Here is a 17,500-nt window from a genome sequence, read left to right on the forward strand (position 1 = left end):
GAAGGAGAAGGGAAGGAGAAGAGAAGGGGAAGGGAAGGGAAGAAGGAAAGGGAAGGGAAGGGAAGGAGAAAGGAAGGGAAGAAGGAAAGGGAAGGGAAGGGAAGGAGAAAGGAAGGAGAAGGGAAGGAGAAGGGAAGGGAAGAAGGAAAGGGAAGGAGAAGGGAAGGAGAAGAGAAGGGGAAGGGAAGGGAAGAAGGAAAGGGAAGGGAAGGGAAGGAGAAGGGAAGGAGAAGAGAAGGGGAAGGGAAGGGAAGAAGGAAAGGGAAGGGAAGGGAAGGAGAAGGGAAGGGAAGAAGGAAAGGGAAGGGAAGGGAAGGAGAAAGGAAGGAGAAGGGAAGGAGAAGGGAAGGGAAGAAGGAAAGGGAAGGAGAAGGGAAGGAGAAGAGAAGGGGAAGGGAAGGGAAGAAGGAAAGGGAAGGAGAAGGGAAGGAGAAAGAGAAGGGGAAGGGAAGGGAAGAAGGAAAGGGAAGGGAAGGGAAGGAGAAGAGAAGGGGAAGGGAAGGGAAGAAGGAAAGGGAAGGGAAGGGAAGGAGAAGAGAAGGGGAAGGGAAGAAGGAAAGGGAAGGAGAAGGGAAGGAGAAAGGAAGGAGAAGGGAAGGAGAAGGGAAGGGAAGAAGGAAAGGGAAGGGAAGGGAAGGAGAAGAGAAGGGGAAGGGAAGGGAAGAAGGAAAGGGAAGGAGAAGGGAAGGAGAAGAGAAGGGGAAGGGAAGGGAAGAAGGAAGGGAAGGGAAGGGAAGGAGAAGAGAAGGGGAAGGGAAGGGAAGAAGGAAAGGGAAGGGAAGGGAAGGAGAAGAGAAGGGGAAGGGAAGAAGGAAGAAGGAAGGAGAAGGGAAGGAGAAGGAAGGAGAAGGGAAGGAGAAGGGAAGGGAAGAAGGAAAGGGAAGGGAAGGGAAGGAGAAGAGAAGGGGAAGGGAAGGGAAGAAGGAAAGGGAAGGAGAAGGAAGGAGAAGAGAAGGGGAAGGGAAGGGAAGAAGGAAAGGGAAGGGAAGGGAAGGAGAAGAGAAGGGGAAGGGAAGGGAAGAAGGAAAGGGAAGGGAAGGGAAGGAGAAGAGAAGGGGAAGGGAAGAAGAAGGAAGGGGAGGGAGAATAAGGGAAGTGAAATAGGGAAGGAGACAGGAAGGGGAAGGGAAGGGAGAATAAGGAAGGGAAGGATAAAGGAAGGGATGGAGAAGGGGAGGGGAGGGGAGAATAAGGGAAGGGAAGGATAAAGGAAGGGAAGGAGAAGGGGAGGGGAGGGGAGAATAAGGGAAGAAAAGGAGAAGAGGAGGGGAGGGGAGGGGAGGGAAAGGAAGGGAGGGGAAGGGGTGGCCAAGGAATTAAACAGCGATCTCTCCCACTTCATTTATTATGATCGCTATGGTTGACTTCTTACGAAATGTGCTGGATTTATTTCCAGCCCGTCACTGGAGTAAATAGTACATAAGGACAATAAATAAATAAAATAACAAATACACAACGACCACAAATAAATAATACACAGGGAGAAGCCATTGACCTTCCCAGGCAGCGCTCGACTCCTGCTTCACCCGGAATTAACCGAATGTGTTCCGGTGTTTTCCAAAACCCTCCCTTCGGGCTTACCCTTCCCGTCTTTGTTTTTCTTTTTCACAGAGATGTTTGGAGTCAGACTGGGCGATTCTGGCCGAGGAACTTTGGGTTTCTTCCCTGCAAAGCAAAGAAAGCAGCGGTCACAGGAAAATCTCCTAAGAGGAACTTTGGGGGCCGAGGGGGGAGGAGAAATTAACCCATTCAAGTCATTCTTTCTAACGCTTCACGGTGCTCTACGGCCCCCTCTAAGCGGTTTACGGAGTCAGCCTATTGACCCCTCCAACAATCCGGGTCCTCATTTTACCGACCTCGGAAGGAGAGAAGGTTGACTCAAGCTTCAGCCGGTCAAGATCGAACTCCTGGCTGCGGGCAGAGCCAGCCTGCAATATGGCATTCTAATCACTGTGCCAGAAAGGAAAGGAAAGGAAAGGAAAGGAAAGGAAAGGAAAGGAAAGGAAAGGAAAGGAAAGGAAAGGAAAGGAAAGGAAAGGAAAGGAAAGAAGGAAAGGAAAGGAAAGGAAAGGAAAGGAAAGGAAAGGAAAGGAAAGGAAAGGAAAGGAAAGGAAAGGAAAGGAAGGAAAGGAAAGGAAAGGAAAGGAAAGGAAAGGAAAGGAAAGGAAAGGAAAGGAAAGAAGGAAAGGAAAGGAAAGGAAAGGAAAGGAAAGGAAAGGAAAGGAAAGGAAAGGAAAGAAGGAAGGAAGGAAGGAAGGAAGGAAGGAAGGAAGGAAGGAAGGAAGGAAAAGGAAGGAAGGAAGGAAGGAAGGAAAGGAGGGAGGGAGGGAGGGAGGGAAAGGAAGAAGGAAGGAAGGAAGGAAGGAAGGAAGGGAGGGAGGGAGGGAGGGAGGAAAGGGCAATAGCAACATCACCTAGACTTATATACCGCTTCACGGTGCTTTACAGCCCCTCTGTAAGTAGTTTACAGAGTCACCCTTTTGCCCCCAACAATCTGGGTCCTCATTTTACCGACCTGGGAAGGACGGAAGGCTGAGTCAAGCTTGAGCCGGTCAAGATCGAACTGCTGGCTGTGGGCAGAGCCGGCCTTCAATGCTGCCTGCTAACCCACTGTGCCACCAGGGCTGCTAGGACATGCACTTAACGCTTGAAACGTCAAGTCCGATCACTCTCGGTCGCTCTGCCGTACTTTCGACTTCCTTTACCTCTTCTCTTCTTGGGCTGCTCCGGTGTGCTGGGCGATTCGGAAAAGGCCTCTTGGAACTGATGAACCTCCACCACCTCCGGGATGCCGTCCAGAGTGACCGAGACGTGAGTGATAGGCACCGCTTCCATTTCATCTTCGCCTTCAAAGACGTGCGCTTCCGAAAAACAACACGAGAACAGCAGCTGAACATTCGCAAAGATTGCGCGAGAGGTCGCAGCGAGCAAGTCTCCCAAAAGGCAGCGGCGAAGGTAAATCGTTTTATTCCGACTAATTTTATATTTTATTTTATTTTAAAAAAGTCAAAGTACATATAATAGGGTAGCCCTTGCCTTACGACCACAACGGGGCCCAAAACCTCTGGGGTTCGATGTGACTTTTCTTAAGTGAGTTTCGTCCCGTTGTACAACCTGTCTTGCCACAGCTGTGAAGTGAATCGCTGCGGTTGGTAAGTTGGCAACAGGGTCGTTAAGTGAATTTGGCTTCCCCCCCCCCGTTGACTTTGCCCGTCGGAAGGTCGCAAAAAGGGGAAAATCACGTGGACCCTGGCCCTCTGCAACTGTCCTAAGTCCATGTCAGTTGCCAAGCCTCTGAATTTTGATCGCCTGACCCTGGGGGGGGGGGGGACGCCGCCTAAATCTTAATGTGAAACATGCTCATAAGTCCCTTTGTTCAGTGCCGTTACAACTTTGAACGCTCACTAAACACACCGTTGTAAGTCGAGGACTTAACCCGTACTGTATTTATTTAAGTGATGTATATCTCGTAATTTTCCTTTGGCAGATTCAAAGGATCCTTTTATCCCAAGAAATAGTAATTCCCTGAGGGCAGATAAGACTAAAGAGACCAGGATGGGACAAAACTGTGGCTAGGAGGGAAATTAAATTTAAATGTCCTCGATCATAGCCCTACACACAATACTGGTTTTCTAAGTTTTATATTGTCTTTTAAATATTGCCCTGTAAACCTCCCTGAGTCCTTCGGGAATAGGGCGGTATAGAAAAATAAATAAATAAATAAATAAATAAATAAATAAATAAATAAATAAATAAATAAATAAATAAGTAAGTAAGTAAGTAAGTAAGTAAGTAAGTAAGTAAGTCTTTGTTTAAAAGTAACTTTGGGTAAGTTATTTATATTTTTTTAACTCTTTGCTGCTGCCCTGTAAAAGAGGGAATAAATACAATCCCACTGGCTGGCGTACAAATAGAACAAATAAAAAGTAAAGGTAAAGGTTCCCCCGCACAGGCGTGCTAGTCGTTTCCGACTCTAGGGGCCGGTGCTCTTCTCCGTTTCAAAGCCGAAGAGCCAGCGCTTGTCCGAAGACGTCTCCATGGTCACGTGGCCAGCATGACTAGACGCCAGAGGCGCACGGAACGCTGTTACCTTCCCACCGGAGTGGTCCCTATTTTTCTACTTGCATTTTTATGTGCTTTCGAACTGCTAGGTTGGCAGAAGCTGGGACGCGTAACAGGCGGTCATTCTGCTACGCGGCACTCGGCATTTCGACCTGCCAAACTGCCGACCATCTGATCGACAAGCTCAGCGTCCCATTGAGCCACCACGTCCCTAATGGAACAAATGGCTGAATTCAAAAGCTGTATAATTTAAACCCCCCCCCCCAAAAATCCATCACTGCCGAAATGACTGACGCCTGTGAATGTGTGCGGATCGGAACGAAATAAAGATGAAACAAATCAGGAATAATTTGCGCACGCAATCGTACTGTGAATGCAAGGGGAAAGGGGAAGGGTGGGCGTAGGGGGGAAGCGTTTTATGGATGTTCAATATTTGAGCACACTCCAGCCTCACACAAGACATTTTCACATTTCATTCATTTAAGTTGGGAAACCGAACTTCAGAAATTTTAATTCATACAATTTAAGAGGGAAAACAACCACCGCCACCAGGCGCGCAGATTTAAGAGCTTAAATCTTGCTCTTTCTTCCCCAGATAACCCCACGGAAAAGGATATACTTAGAAAAGTGGAAAATTACCAATAAATGAATTTTTCTTCCCCGACTTTGACTCCAAAAAAATGCCATCCTAAGCCTATCCAGAGCACATTGCTCAAAAAGTAAAGCTTCCTTCCTTCTTTTTTTTTTTTGGCGTGGGGGGGGCAATATCTTCGCTCAACAGAGCTTTGCAGAAGCACGCGGAATTTCTTATTTATTTATTTATTTCCCCCCGGCTGAGTCGAGACTTACTTGATCTTTTTCCGTCCAACATGGGGCCCGGGGAATCCATATTGAGAAGAGCTTCGGCTGCTTCGATGGTTTGCATCGTCTCGTCTCCATTGTGGCAGGATGCTTCAACTAAAAATTGGAGGGTGGGGCGGCGGGGTGGGGGGTGGGAAGGGAAAAATAGGGAGAGGCAGATTAACAGAGGGGTCAATCAAAAAACATCTTTTCAGTTGTCTAAGGAGATTCTCAAGTCATCCAAGCCAGGTCTACGGTCGTCCCCAAAGCGCTTTTTTTTTTTTCACGAGGCAACCGAACTATCCGGGTTTTTCCCTTGAAGAGGTTTCGCTCCTCATCCAAGAAGCTTCTTCGGTTCTGACCGAAAGGTGGAGAATGGAAGGATTTCTAGGCCTTGCAGTCATCTGGTGGTTAGTACTCTCTCTGAGGGTCGGTGGAGGCCACTTGAAGGTTTCTCTGTTTATCTTGCTAGGGTTTTTTAGTAAGGCCACACCTGGAAGGCTGCAGCCAATTTCGGTCACCGTATCACAAAAAAAGGCATTGAGCGTTTGGGGAAAAAAAAATTCAGAGAAGAGCAACTAAGACGATCCAAGGCCTGGAGGCTAAAACATACGAAGGACGGCTGCGGGATTTGGGTTTCGCTAGTCTAAAGAAAAGAAGAAATAGGAGAGACAGGACAGCAGCGTTCCAGTATCTGAGGGGCTGCCACAAGGCAGAGGGGGACAAATTATTCTCCAAAGCCCCTGAAGGCAGGATGAGAAACAATGGATGGAAGCTAATCAAGGAGAGAAGCAACCTGGAATTAAGGAGAAACTTCCTGACAGGGAGGACAATTGACCAGTGGAACGGCTTGCCTCTAGAAATTCGTGGGCGCTCCATCACTGGAGGTTTTTAAGAAGTGACTGGACATTCACCTGTCTGTGACGGTATAGATTCTCCTGCTTGAGCAGGGGGCCGGACTAGAAGACCTCCAAGGTCCCTTCCAGTTCTATTCTATTTCTATTTCTATTCTATTCTATTTTCCATTCCATATTCTATTCTGTTCTGTTCTACTTTCCACTCCATTACATATTCTACTCTACTCTACTCTACTCTACTCTACTCTACTCTACTCTACTCTATTCTATTCTATAACCCTGTGGTGGCGAACCTATGGCACATGTGGGCACACGCACCGTCGCTGCAGTCCTAGGCCTTCAGCTGCGTTTTATAAAACTTTTTCACTTTAGGCCTCCATTGCCATGTACAAAAAAAAAGGTTCAATCAATCAATTTCAACTTCTCGCGGGGGAAAAAAACAGATCTCGCAAAGTTGGAATTGATTGATTGAACTTTTTAGCCCCACCCAGTCTGCCGTTACCACCGCAGCCACGCCCACCCAATGGGCCACACCCACCCAGTGGGCCACGCCCACCCGGCACCCGACGATTCACAAGTGGGTTTTGGGTTGCAGTTTAGGCCCTCGGCCTCTAAAAGGTTCGCCATCACTGCTATAACCATTTGTCTGATGTGCTACATAGGGTTTCCTGCCTGAGCAAGGGGTTGGACTAGATGACCTCCACCTTCCGACTCTTGTTCTTGTACAGTCCATTTGTCTGACCGACCGACCGACCGACCACAGTGGCACACAAGACATTTACAAGCGAAGGAAAACAGGACGAGACAATCCTGCCGGTGATGTTCGCGAGTCTGGTAACGAAACGTTCAGAAGCTAAATCGAAACCAGCTCGCAGAGCAGACCAACGGCAGAAAACTCCCTACCTTATTCTGATTATTAATAATAACCGCTTCCGTCTAACTCAGCCCTGGGGCTTAAATAACTTTATTTAATGACCTGATCAACTGATTTTGCTGGTCGCTAGCTCCACAAAGATTTTTTTTTTATTTTATTTTTTATTTTAATTCCATTTATATCCCGCCCTTCTCCGAAGACTCAGGGCGGCTTACAAGCTTAGCAGTAGCCTTCATTCTATGTATATGCCTGCTTATTAGGGCTTTCACACACACACCCCAAGCGGCATTATTACAAAGTCAGCTTAATTGCCCCCAACAATCTGGGTCCTCATTTTACCTACCTCGGAAGGATGGAAGGCTGAGTCAACCTTGAGCCTGGTGGGATGCGAACCTGCACTAATTGCAGGCACCTGGTGTTACTTAAGGAGGCATTAGCCCACTGCTCCACCAAGGCTCCACCAAGATCCAAGATTGCGGTACAGGTAGTCTTTGACATACAGCAATTCACTTGGTGGACATTAAAGCTCGTACACTGTATAGGGCAGGGGTAGGCAACCTCGGCTCTTTTATGACTCATGGACTTCAACTCCCAGAATTCCTGAGCCAGGCTGGCTCAGGAATTCTGGGAGTTGAAGTCCATGAGTCATAAAAGAGCCGAGGTTGCCTACCCCTGGTATAGAGTCATCAAAAATCCAAAGGTCCTTGAGTCGAATGTCCAGTATAGCTGGTCCTCAAATTACAACAGTTCTCATTTAGCAACTGTTTCCAGTTACAACGGCACTGAAAGAAAGGGACTTAGGACGGTTTTTGACACTTGCAGCATCCCCAGGGTCACGTGATCAAAATTCAGAGGCTCGGCAACTGGCATGTACATAGGACGGTTGCAGCGTCGAAGGTGTGTGTGTGTGTCACATGATTTCCACCCCACCCCACCTTTTGCGACCTTCTGACAAGCAAAGTCACTGGGGGAAGCCAGATTTGTTTAACGACCGTGTCACTAACTTAGCCACAGCAGTGATTCGCTTGGAGGTCATCTAGTCCAACCCCCTGCTCAAGCCAGGAGAGCCTTACAGAATCATAGAATAACAGAGTTGGAAGGGACCTTGGAGGTCATCTAGTCCAACCCCCTGCTCAAGCAGGACACTCTTATAGAATCATTAGAATAACAGAGTTGGAAGGGACCTTGGAGGTCATCTAGTCCAACCCCCTGCTCCAGCAGGAGACCCTACACCAATCCAGACAAATGCCTGTCCAGTCTCTTCTTAAAAACCTCCAGTGTTGGAGCACCCACAACTTCTGGAGGCTGATTAATCTTTCTCACTCTGTCAGGAAATCCCACAGCCTCAAACACCCACAACTTACTACAAGACAGAGAGACCAATTGGGGCAGGAGAGCAACCAACCACACGGAATTAGAAGCACCTGTTTGACGTCATCCCTTTCAGGCAGTGAAACCCCCCAAATAAATGCGAGAATCAAAGCAAGTCAACCACCACTTGCCTAGGGATGCAAACTGCACCCAGTGAGCCGCGGCGTCTTCCCCGAGAATGGGGGGGGAAATGTTTTGTTTTTTTTAAAAAAAATGAAAAATAAAAAGCCTTTACACACCTGTAAGGGTAATATCATCGTCTTCTATAATTTCTTCCTCCGCCACATCCAGCGAATTCTCCGTGATCATGTCGCTTGGTTCCGTCACGCACGATAAGCCCGAATAGTTGTTCAGGAGATCGGCGCTCGGCACGTGTTCCACGATGACGGCGGGAAAGATCGACGGATCGCCCAGCTGTTTGGAAAGAGAGGCCGGGAAGAAAGAAAAAAACTTTATCGGAAGATGCGAAGGAGACCATCAACAAAATGGTGCAAACGGGGAAGGTGACTCACTTTGGGGCATCAGCGGGAAGAAAGAGATTGTTTTGTCTCTGTCCCTGTCTCTCTCTCTCATCTTTTCTCTGTTTTTGTCTGTCTCTTTCTGTCTGTCCCTCTCTTTCTTTTGATCTATCTATCTATCTATCTATCTATCTATCTATCTATCTATCTATCTATCTATCTATCTATCTTCTTTTCTGTTTTTGTCTGTCTCTTTATCTATCAATCATCTTTTGTCTATTTTTGTCTGTCTGTCTGTCTGTCTGTCTGTCTGTCTATCTATCCATCCATGTCTATCTATATCTATCTATCTATCTATCTATCTATCTATCTATCTATCTATCTATCTATCTATCTATCTATCTATCATCATTTCTCTCATCTATCTTTCTTATCATCTATCTATCTATCTATCTATCTATCATCTTGTCCATCCGTCTCTGTCTGTGTCTATCTATCTCTATATCTATCTATCTATCTATCTATCTATCTATCTATCTATCTATCTATCTATCTCTATCTATCTATCTATCTAATCTAATCTAATCTAATCTAATCTAATCTAATCTATCATCTTTTCTGTTTTTGTCTGTTTCTTTGTCTGTCTGTCTCTCTGTCCATCCATTATCTACTTGTCTATTTTCTCTTTCTTTCTTTCTTTCTTTCTTTCTTTCTTTCTTTCTTTCTTTCTTTCTTTCTTTCTTTCCTTCTTTCTTTCTCTTTCTTTCTTTCTTTCTTTCTTTGTATCTATCATCTTTTCTGTTTTTGTCTGTCCCTCTTTCTCTTTCTTTCTTTCTTTCTTTCTTTCTTTCTTTCTTTCTTTCTTTCTTATCTATCTATATCTATCAATCATCTTTTCTGTGTTTTTGTCTCTGTGTCTCTTTTTCTGTGTCTCTCTGTCTGTCTGTCTATCTCCTTTTATTATTTTTACAAGCAACCCAAGGCAGCAAACATATCCAAAGCACCTTCCTCCTCCTATTTTCACCACAACAACAGCCCTGTGAGGAAGGTTGGGCTGAGAAGCTTTCGTTCCTAAGGTGGGACTAGAACTCATCATCTCCGGGCGATTGGCCCAAAGTCACCCAGCCAGCTTTCATGGCCAAGGGGGGGTGGGGGGTGGGGGGACTTGAATTCACGGTCTCCTGCTTTCTAGCCTGGTGCCTTAACCACTAGACCAAACTGTCTCTCCCCAAACCATCCAACTGTACTTAGGTTTCCTAGATCGACCAGGATCAAAAATCCCATGGGCTGCGATAAATATATCCCGTGCCATTTCCAATTTCAACAACATCTTCTAAATTCAGTTTTGAATAGCAACTGGTAGTAACCTAAGTCGTCTACAAAAAGGCTAGGTGGGTTTGAAAGTCTTGAAAAGTTCCTCCGACAGGAAGTAAAGAGGCAGCCGCAGCCGCCACAACTGGAACAGAGAGAAAGGTTCCAACAAACAGATGTTAAGCAATGCACCATGAGTTCACCTGAAGGCACCTACGGTTCAAAATGACCAATCGGTTTGAGGTTGGCGAATAGATCGACATTCCCCTATGCTTCCACCAGTCCACAGATGCAGCCCAAGGTCTACATGAGGAGTCCCAGAGGTGCATTTTCCAAGAGGCAACTGGACTTCCTTGGTTTTTCCTTGAAGACACTTCGCTTCCAACCCAAGAAGCTTCTTCAGCTCTGCCTGGATGGTGGGGAGATGGGCAAGACTGATGCTCCTTGCAGACCCCTGGTCGTCTGCCTTCTTTTGGAGCAGGGGTCTTCAAACTTGGCCCTTTGATGACTTGTGGACTTCAAATCCCAGACTTCCTCAGCCAAGCTTGCTGGCTAAAGGAATTCTGGGAGTTGAAGTCCACAAGTCATCAAAGGGCCAAGTTTGAGGAGCCCTGCTTTAGAGAGTCCTTGAGGCCACTTGGTGTCCTTGGTCTCCTTCAGCATCTTCAAAGAAAAACAAGACAGTCCAGTTACCTCTTGAAAAAAGCACCTTTGGGACAACCATGACCTGGATGACTTGAGAATCTCCATGGACCTCTGCGTGAGGGAGGTACGAACCAGTGCAAAAATCACCTATGTTTCTTCCGGCAATTGTTGTTCTTCACTTGCAAAGTCATAGCCGACTCTTCGTGACTTTCATGGACCACAGCATGCCAGCCCCCCCTCCTCCTTGTCCTCCAATGTCTTCTGGCGTTTGCCCAAATTCATCTTCCCTGCATCAAGGAGACCATCTAACCATCTCCTCCTCCACCATCCCCTTCTCCTTTGGCCTTCCCGTCTTTCTCAACCCCTGGGTCTTCTCTTCTCATTTGGTGGCTAAAGTATTTGAGCTTCAGCTTCGGTCTCCGTCCATCCGAAAGACGGTCAGGGTTGACTTCCTTGAGGATCGACCAATTGGACCTCCTTGCAGTCCAAGCAACGCTCAAGATTACAACTTCAAGATGGCGGACGTGCGGGCGGCTGTGTGAGGTTGAGCTCTGCAGGTCCGAGAAGATAGGCGCCTTAGGAGCCCCTCAGGGCTTTTTCCTTTATGCCCTGGGTTGGGGGAAGGGTGGCAGCGATGAACTTTGCAATTGTCTAGGTTTTTTTTTTTACCAGCGTTTCGCAGGGCTGCCGGTTTTGTTATCTGCTCAGCTGCTCAGCTGCTCAGCTGGTCGTCGGGAGTTTCCGGCTATGTCGGGCGGTCTTGGCTTCTTCGGCAGCGTTTGGAGTTCCCGGCGGCTGGCGGCGGCGGTGCTGCGGCGGCGACGGAGCTGTTTGCGAGCTGCGTGGCCCGCCTTTTCTATCGTTTTCCTTTTAACTGGTCTGCCTCTGCCTTCTGCCTGCTTTTTGCTTGCATCAACGACGCTCTGGGATATCCTAATGGCGGCGGCGACGGCGGCGGCGACGGCGTTGTTCCCGGGCCGTTTGCGGGCCACTTTACCATCGACTATTGTGGTCTGGCCTGCTTTCACCGAACCGTTTGCCCCGCTGCCCCCTGGGCCTTTTTGGCCCGTTTTTCATCGGCGGAGGCGGTGGCTTTCCCCGGATTGTTCCCGGCCTTGGTGGCGTTCCGGTGGCTACGGTGGCTACGGGGATGGCGGCGGCGGTGTCCATAGCGGCCCAGCGGCAGCGGCTTTGATGATTCAGCGATGGCGTCATGGCCGGTTTGCCGGCCCCCCGGTTGGTTCTTCATATCCCAGATGGGTTGGCACCCCCACTGCTTCTGATGGCCCTGAAGGTTCCTGGACTAGCCGGTGGATTCCGGTGGAGCCCAGTGGAGCCTTGTGGACTTGGGCCATTTTGAAGGACTTTGGAAGACCGGCGGGGAATTTAATGGACCTGGGGGAGCCAATCTTTGTTGACCACAGTCTGGAAGGCCCCAATAATTATGGAACTGAGGGCCTATGGACTGGTGGTCAGTTACAACCTCTAGGAATGACGGGACAACGGGGGACTTGGCTTTTACCAGAATTGACTATGATGGCTTGTTTTTGTTTTTACAATCGATTGTGCATTGCCCCTTATACCCCAAAGGACAGAGAACTCTGGGTATTAGCCATTGTGAGAGGATGGCCGAATTTACATCTGCTGCCCCTAGAGGTGAGAGCTCTATGGGGCAGGCCATACCCAGTGCGGTTGCTCCAGACTTCCATCCCCCCCGAGAACTGGCTCTGTGGCCGTAGTGAGAGGACGGTGGCAGGCCTGCCCGGGGGGTTTATCCAGCTGAGTGGCAGCGGCTGGACGGAGGCCTGGGACTCCCTCTCTGAATAGATCCTCCTTATGGACTATTATCTATGGACTGCCTGCGATCCGGACTGCTATTTATGCCTTCCTTTAAATATTCTTCCACGGACTTGTGCGCCCTCAGGGGTGCTCCCCTCTCCTGGGTGCGACCCGCCTTGCCAGCCGATTATAACCTCGAGGAAGGGCCCATTTATTGGGACCCTGAGAGTTGGCTGGGCACGGGTAGGGGCCTTCGACGTAGACCTAATAAGAGGCCCCTGATTATTTTTCTTTCAAAATTTTTTAGGGGGTTAGGGAGGCGGGAGGGTTCTTTTGGTTGTTTGGATAAGGGGGGCTATCCAACTACCGCTGTTCTGGCTAGGGCCGATGGAGATCGCAGGGGGGAGGAGCGGGGGTCGGTCACCTCCGGGGCTCCAGGGCTGGTCGTGGGGCTACCTATTCCCACGACATCAGGGAATGGCAGCAGATGTAGGAGCAGAGGGCCGTATCGATCTCAGGGAAGGCCTCTCCGCTGCTTACAAGCGGTGAGGCACTCCGACCCTCTGGCTCTACCCCAAGGTCCCGGGAGTGAGGGTGTGCAGCCCCCTGAGCTCCGGCTGGTGTATTTGAATGCCAGGTCCGTCTCTAAGAAGGCTCCTCTCGTTCGTGATCTGGTCGAGGGTGAGCAGGCGGACCTGGCTTGCATCACGGAGACTTGGTTGGGCCCAGAGGGCGGGATTCCTCTGGTTGACCTTTGCCCACCAGATTTCCGGGTGCTGCACCGGCCTCGGGCTCAGGGTAGGGGTGGGGGTGTGGCTGTTGTTATGAGGGAGACCTTGTGTCCGCGGGAGGCCACTGTTCCTCAGATAGTCGGGTGTGAGTCTCTCTTTTTGAGATGCGGCCCTGGTGCGCAGTTGGGCTTGCTGCTGGTGTACCTTTCGCCTAGTCACGCAGCAGCAGCCCTGCCTGAGCTGCTCGATGTCCTCTCTGGGTTGGTGGTTGAGTTCCCGAAACTTATAGTTTTGGGGGACTTCAATCTACCATCGCTGGGAGGATCATCTGAGTTGGCTCGGGAGTTCATGGCTTCCATGACGGCCATGGACCTGACGCAAGTAATTTCGGGACCGACTCATGAGGGAGGCCACACCCTTGACCTAGTTTTTTTATCTGGACGGTGGTTAGATGATCTTGGTGGGGGCTCCCCAATTATTATGCCCCTGTCATGGACCGATCATCATCTCCTGCGGCTGGTCTTCCGTTTTGCCACCCCCCGCCGTGGGTGCTTGGAACCAATTAAATGGTACCGCCCCAGACGCTTAATGGATCCCCAGAGGTTCCAGGCAGCGCTGGGGTCCCCACCTGCCTCCCTTGCTCACAGCTCGGCAGATGCCTTAGTGGAAGCCTGGGAAAGGATGGCCACTGAGGCTCTTGACCGAGTTGTACCCTTGCGGCCCCTGACCCGGTGCAGATCCCGTCGAGCTCCATGGTTCTCTGCGGAGCTTCGGGAGATGAAGCGTCGGAGACGGGGCCTAGAGAGCGGTTGGAGGTCCAGCCGATCCGAATCCGACCGATTGCGACTAAGAGCCTACATTAGGTCTTATCTCGCTGCGATAAGGGAGGCGAGGTCTAACCACTTCGCCACCCTTATCGCGTCCGCAGATAATCGCCCGGCCGCCCTGTTTAGGGTGACTCGCTCCCTCCTAAATCAGGAGGTGAGGGAGGATCCCTTGCAGGGTCGTGCCGAGGAGTTTAACCAACATCTGTCGGACAAAATCGCTCGGATTCGGACCGGTCTGGACTCCGACTGGGCAGAGTCTGACGATCAGGACACTGGCGGTCTTGTCGATATCATCTGGGAGGAGTTTGATTCTGTGACTCCGGAGGAAGTGGACAGGATCATGGGGAGGCTGAGCACCACCACGTGTTTATTGGACCCGTGCCCTTCCTGGCTGGTCTATGCAGCCCGGGAGAGGACACGCAGCTGGTTCCAGGCAGTTATATCGGCTTCTCTGAGTGAGGGTTGCTTCCCCGCCGTCTTGAAAGAGGCGGTGGTGAGGCCTCTCCTCAAGAAGCCTGCCTTGGACCCAGCTGTATTAAACAACTTTCGTCCTGTCTCCAACCTTCGCTTTCTTGCGAAGGTTGTTGAGAGTGTGGTGGCGCATCAGCTCCCTCTGGTCCTGGATGAAGCGGATTATCTAGACCCGTACCAATCGGGTTTCAGGCCCGGGCACAGCACGGAGACGGCATTGGTCGCGCTGGTGAATGATCTCTGGAGGGCTCGGGACAGGGGATATTCCTCTGTTCTAGTCCTATTAGACCTCTCGGCGGCTTTCGATACCATCGACCATGGTATCTTGCTGCGGCGTCTCAGGGGATTGGGAGTGGGAGGCACAGTTTTACAGTGGTTCTCCTCCTATCTCCGGGGACGTTCGCAGTCGGTGTTGGCAGGAGGGCAGAGGTCGACCGCGAGGTCTCTCATTTGTGGAGTTCCTCAGGGGTCGGTCCTCTCGCCTCTCCTGTTCAACATCTACATGAAACCGCTGGGTGAGATCATTCGTGGCTTTGGAGTTGGGTATCATCAGTACGCTGATGATACCCAACTTTTCCTTTCGACCCCAAACCACCCCAGTGATGCCCTCAACGTGATGTCCCGGTGCCTGGAGGCGGTTCGGGTCTGGATGGGGAGGAACAGACTCCAGCTCAACCCCGACAAGACTGAGTGGCTCTGCATACCTTCATCCCGGGTTTATTCGGATGTTCCACCTTTGGCTATGGGGGGTGAACTATTACCCCCCGTAGATAGGGCTCGCAACTTGGGAGTCCTCCTAGATTCACGGCTCACCCTGGAAGACCATATAGGAGCTGTGACTAGGGGGGCCTTCGCCCAGGTTCGCCTGGTGCGCCAGTTGCGGCCCTATCTTAGCCGGGATGATTTGTGCACGGTCACTCATGCGCTCGTGTCCTCTCGTCTAGACTACTGCAACGCTCTCTACATGGGGCTGCCCTTGAGGACCACCCGGAAGCTCCAACTGGTACAGAATGCAGCCGCGAGAGTTGTGTTGGGAGTCTCCCGATACTCCCACGTTACACCGCTGCTCCGTGAGCTGCATTGGTTGCCAGTTGTCTTCCGGGTGAGATTCAAGGTACTGGTAACAGTGTTTAAAGCCCTTCATGGCATGGGGCCGGAGTACCTTAGGGAACATCTGCTGCCGGCATCAAGCTCCCTGCGCCCTGTGCGTTCCCACAGAGAGGGCCTCCTCAGGGTGCCACCGATCAGAGAATGTCGATTGGTGGTCCCCAGGGGGAGATCCTTCTCTGTGGGCGCTCCGGAGCTGTGGAATCAGCTACCGGTAGAGCTCCGGATGGCACCCGATCTTCGCTCCTTTCGTCGCGATCTCAAGACGTTTCTGTTTGTTCAAGCCGGCCTAGCCTGATGGGGATTGGTGGGGTTTTTAGTCTTGTGTTTTAATTTTAACTTGGTGTTTTAGAACTTGATTCCAACTGTTTTAATATGGGCAATTATTTAATCTTGTTTTAACGTTTGTATTTAGTATTTTATTCTGCCCTGTGAACCGCCCTGAGTCCTCAGGGAGAAGGGCGGTATATAAATATTATTAAATTAAAAAAAAAAATTAAATTAATTAAATTAAAAAGAGTTTTCTCCAAGACCACAGTTCAAAAGCCTCCATTCTTCGGCGCTCAGCCTTCCTCGTGGTCCAGCTCTCTCAGCCATACACGGTTGTGGTTCAGTTGCTGGGCCATGCCTGACTCTACACAACCCCATGGACCACAGCATGCCCAGCCTCCCCTGTTTCCTGGAGTTTGCCCAAATTCATGTTCGTCGCATCAAGGACACCATCTAACCATCTCCTCCTCTGCCGTCCTCCTTCTCCTTCGGCCTTCCGTCTTTCTCGACATCGGTCTTCTCCAAAAGTTCCTCTCTTCTCATCTGGCGGCCAAAGTACTTGAGCTTCAGCTTCGGTCTCCGTTCTTCCGAAGGACGGTCAGGGTTGGAGGACCAACTGGACCTCCTTGCAGCCCAGGGGACCTTCAAGAGTCTTCTCCAGCACCAGAATTTGAAAGCCTCCATTCTTCGGCGCCCAGCATTCCAATTCTCACGGCTGTACATTTACTACTGGGAAAGCCATAGATCTGACTCTACTTCCAGCAGTTACTCCAACACCGAGAAGATGAGAAGCTGAGTAAAGCCAGTGTATTTGTTCCTCTGATGTTCTTGCTTGTACCTCCCTGGATCTCTACCAGGTGGCACGCTTGGTTGGTTTTTAAGAAACAGAATCGAGAGTTGTCTATTATGAAGACTCTGCCGTATGTTGGAAATAGAGACACTTTAATTAGAAAAGAAATAATAATAATAAAGTTGGAAGGGACCTTGGAGGTCATCTAGTCAAACCCCCTGCTCAGGCAGGAAACCCTACACCATTTCAGAGAAATGTTTGACCAATCTCTTCTTAAAAACCTCCAATGTTGGAGCATTCACAGCTTCTGGAGGCAGGTTGTTCCACTGGTTAATTGTTCTAACTGTCAGGAAGTTTCTCCTTAGTTCTAGTTGCTTCTCTCCTTGACTAGTTTCCATCCGTTGCTTCTTGTCCTGCCTTCAGGGGCTTTGGAGAACAGCTTGACTCCCTCTTCTTTGGGGCAGCCCCCGAGATACTGGAAGACTGCTGTCATGTCCCCCCTCGTCCTTCTCTTCATTAAACTAGACATCCCCAATTCCAGCAACCGTTCCTGATATGTTTTAGCCTCCAGTCCCCTGATCATCTTTGTTGCTCTTCTCTGTACTCTTTCTAGTCTCCACATCTTTTTGACATCGTGGTGACCAAAACTGGATGACATATTCCAAGTGTGGCCTGACCAAGGCCTTGTAAAGTGGTATTAACACCTCAGGTCATCTTGATTCTATCCCTCTGTTAATGCAGCCTAGAACTGTGTTGGCTTTTTTGGCAGCTGCAGCACACGGCTGGTGTTCTGAACCAGCCCTCTTCTCGCAACCCCTAATTAAGAGAAGAGTCTGGAAAGCGTCCAAGGCTAAAAGGCTTCTGCCAAGATTTAATTACGCAGTTAACAAAAACACAAGAGCTTGTCTTCTCAAGCGGAAAAGTTGCTTTCAGCAACCAGCCCCTCCCCAAACACTTCTTTTATAGAGAGCTCAGGGCGTGGTCTCCCTGTGCCTCCTCCCGAGGAGTCCCATAGTCTTTCTTTGTTTGTCCCTGCTCGTCTGCCTCCTGCGTCGGGCGTCCTTGAACAGGGCCAGCTGTGGGTCATCATCCTCCGCACTCTCGGGC

General features: G+C 49.8%; 1 protein-coding gene across 1 annotated transcript in view; it reads right to left on the reverse strand.

Moving 5' to 3' along the window:
• The window catches only part of ELF1 (E74 like ETS transcription factor 1), a 113,908-nt gene that overhangs the window by 10,528 nt on the left and 85,880 nt on the right, over positions 1 to 17,500 (reverse strand). The window contains 4 exon segments of the mRNA XM_081328002.1: positions 1,582 to 1,665; positions 2,706 to 2,861; positions 4,912 to 5,019; positions 8,244 to 8,418. Coding sequence (XP_081184128.1) covers positions 1,582 to 1,665; positions 2,706 to 2,861; positions 4,912 to 5,019; positions 8,244 to 8,418 — 523 coding nt within the window.

Source organism: Vipera berus (assembly GCF_964194415.1).
Source record: "Vipera berus genome assembly, chromosome: 4".
In the NCBI taxonomy this organism is placed as follows: Eukaryota; Metazoa; Chordata; class Lepidosauria; order Squamata; family Viperidae; genus Vipera; species Vipera berus.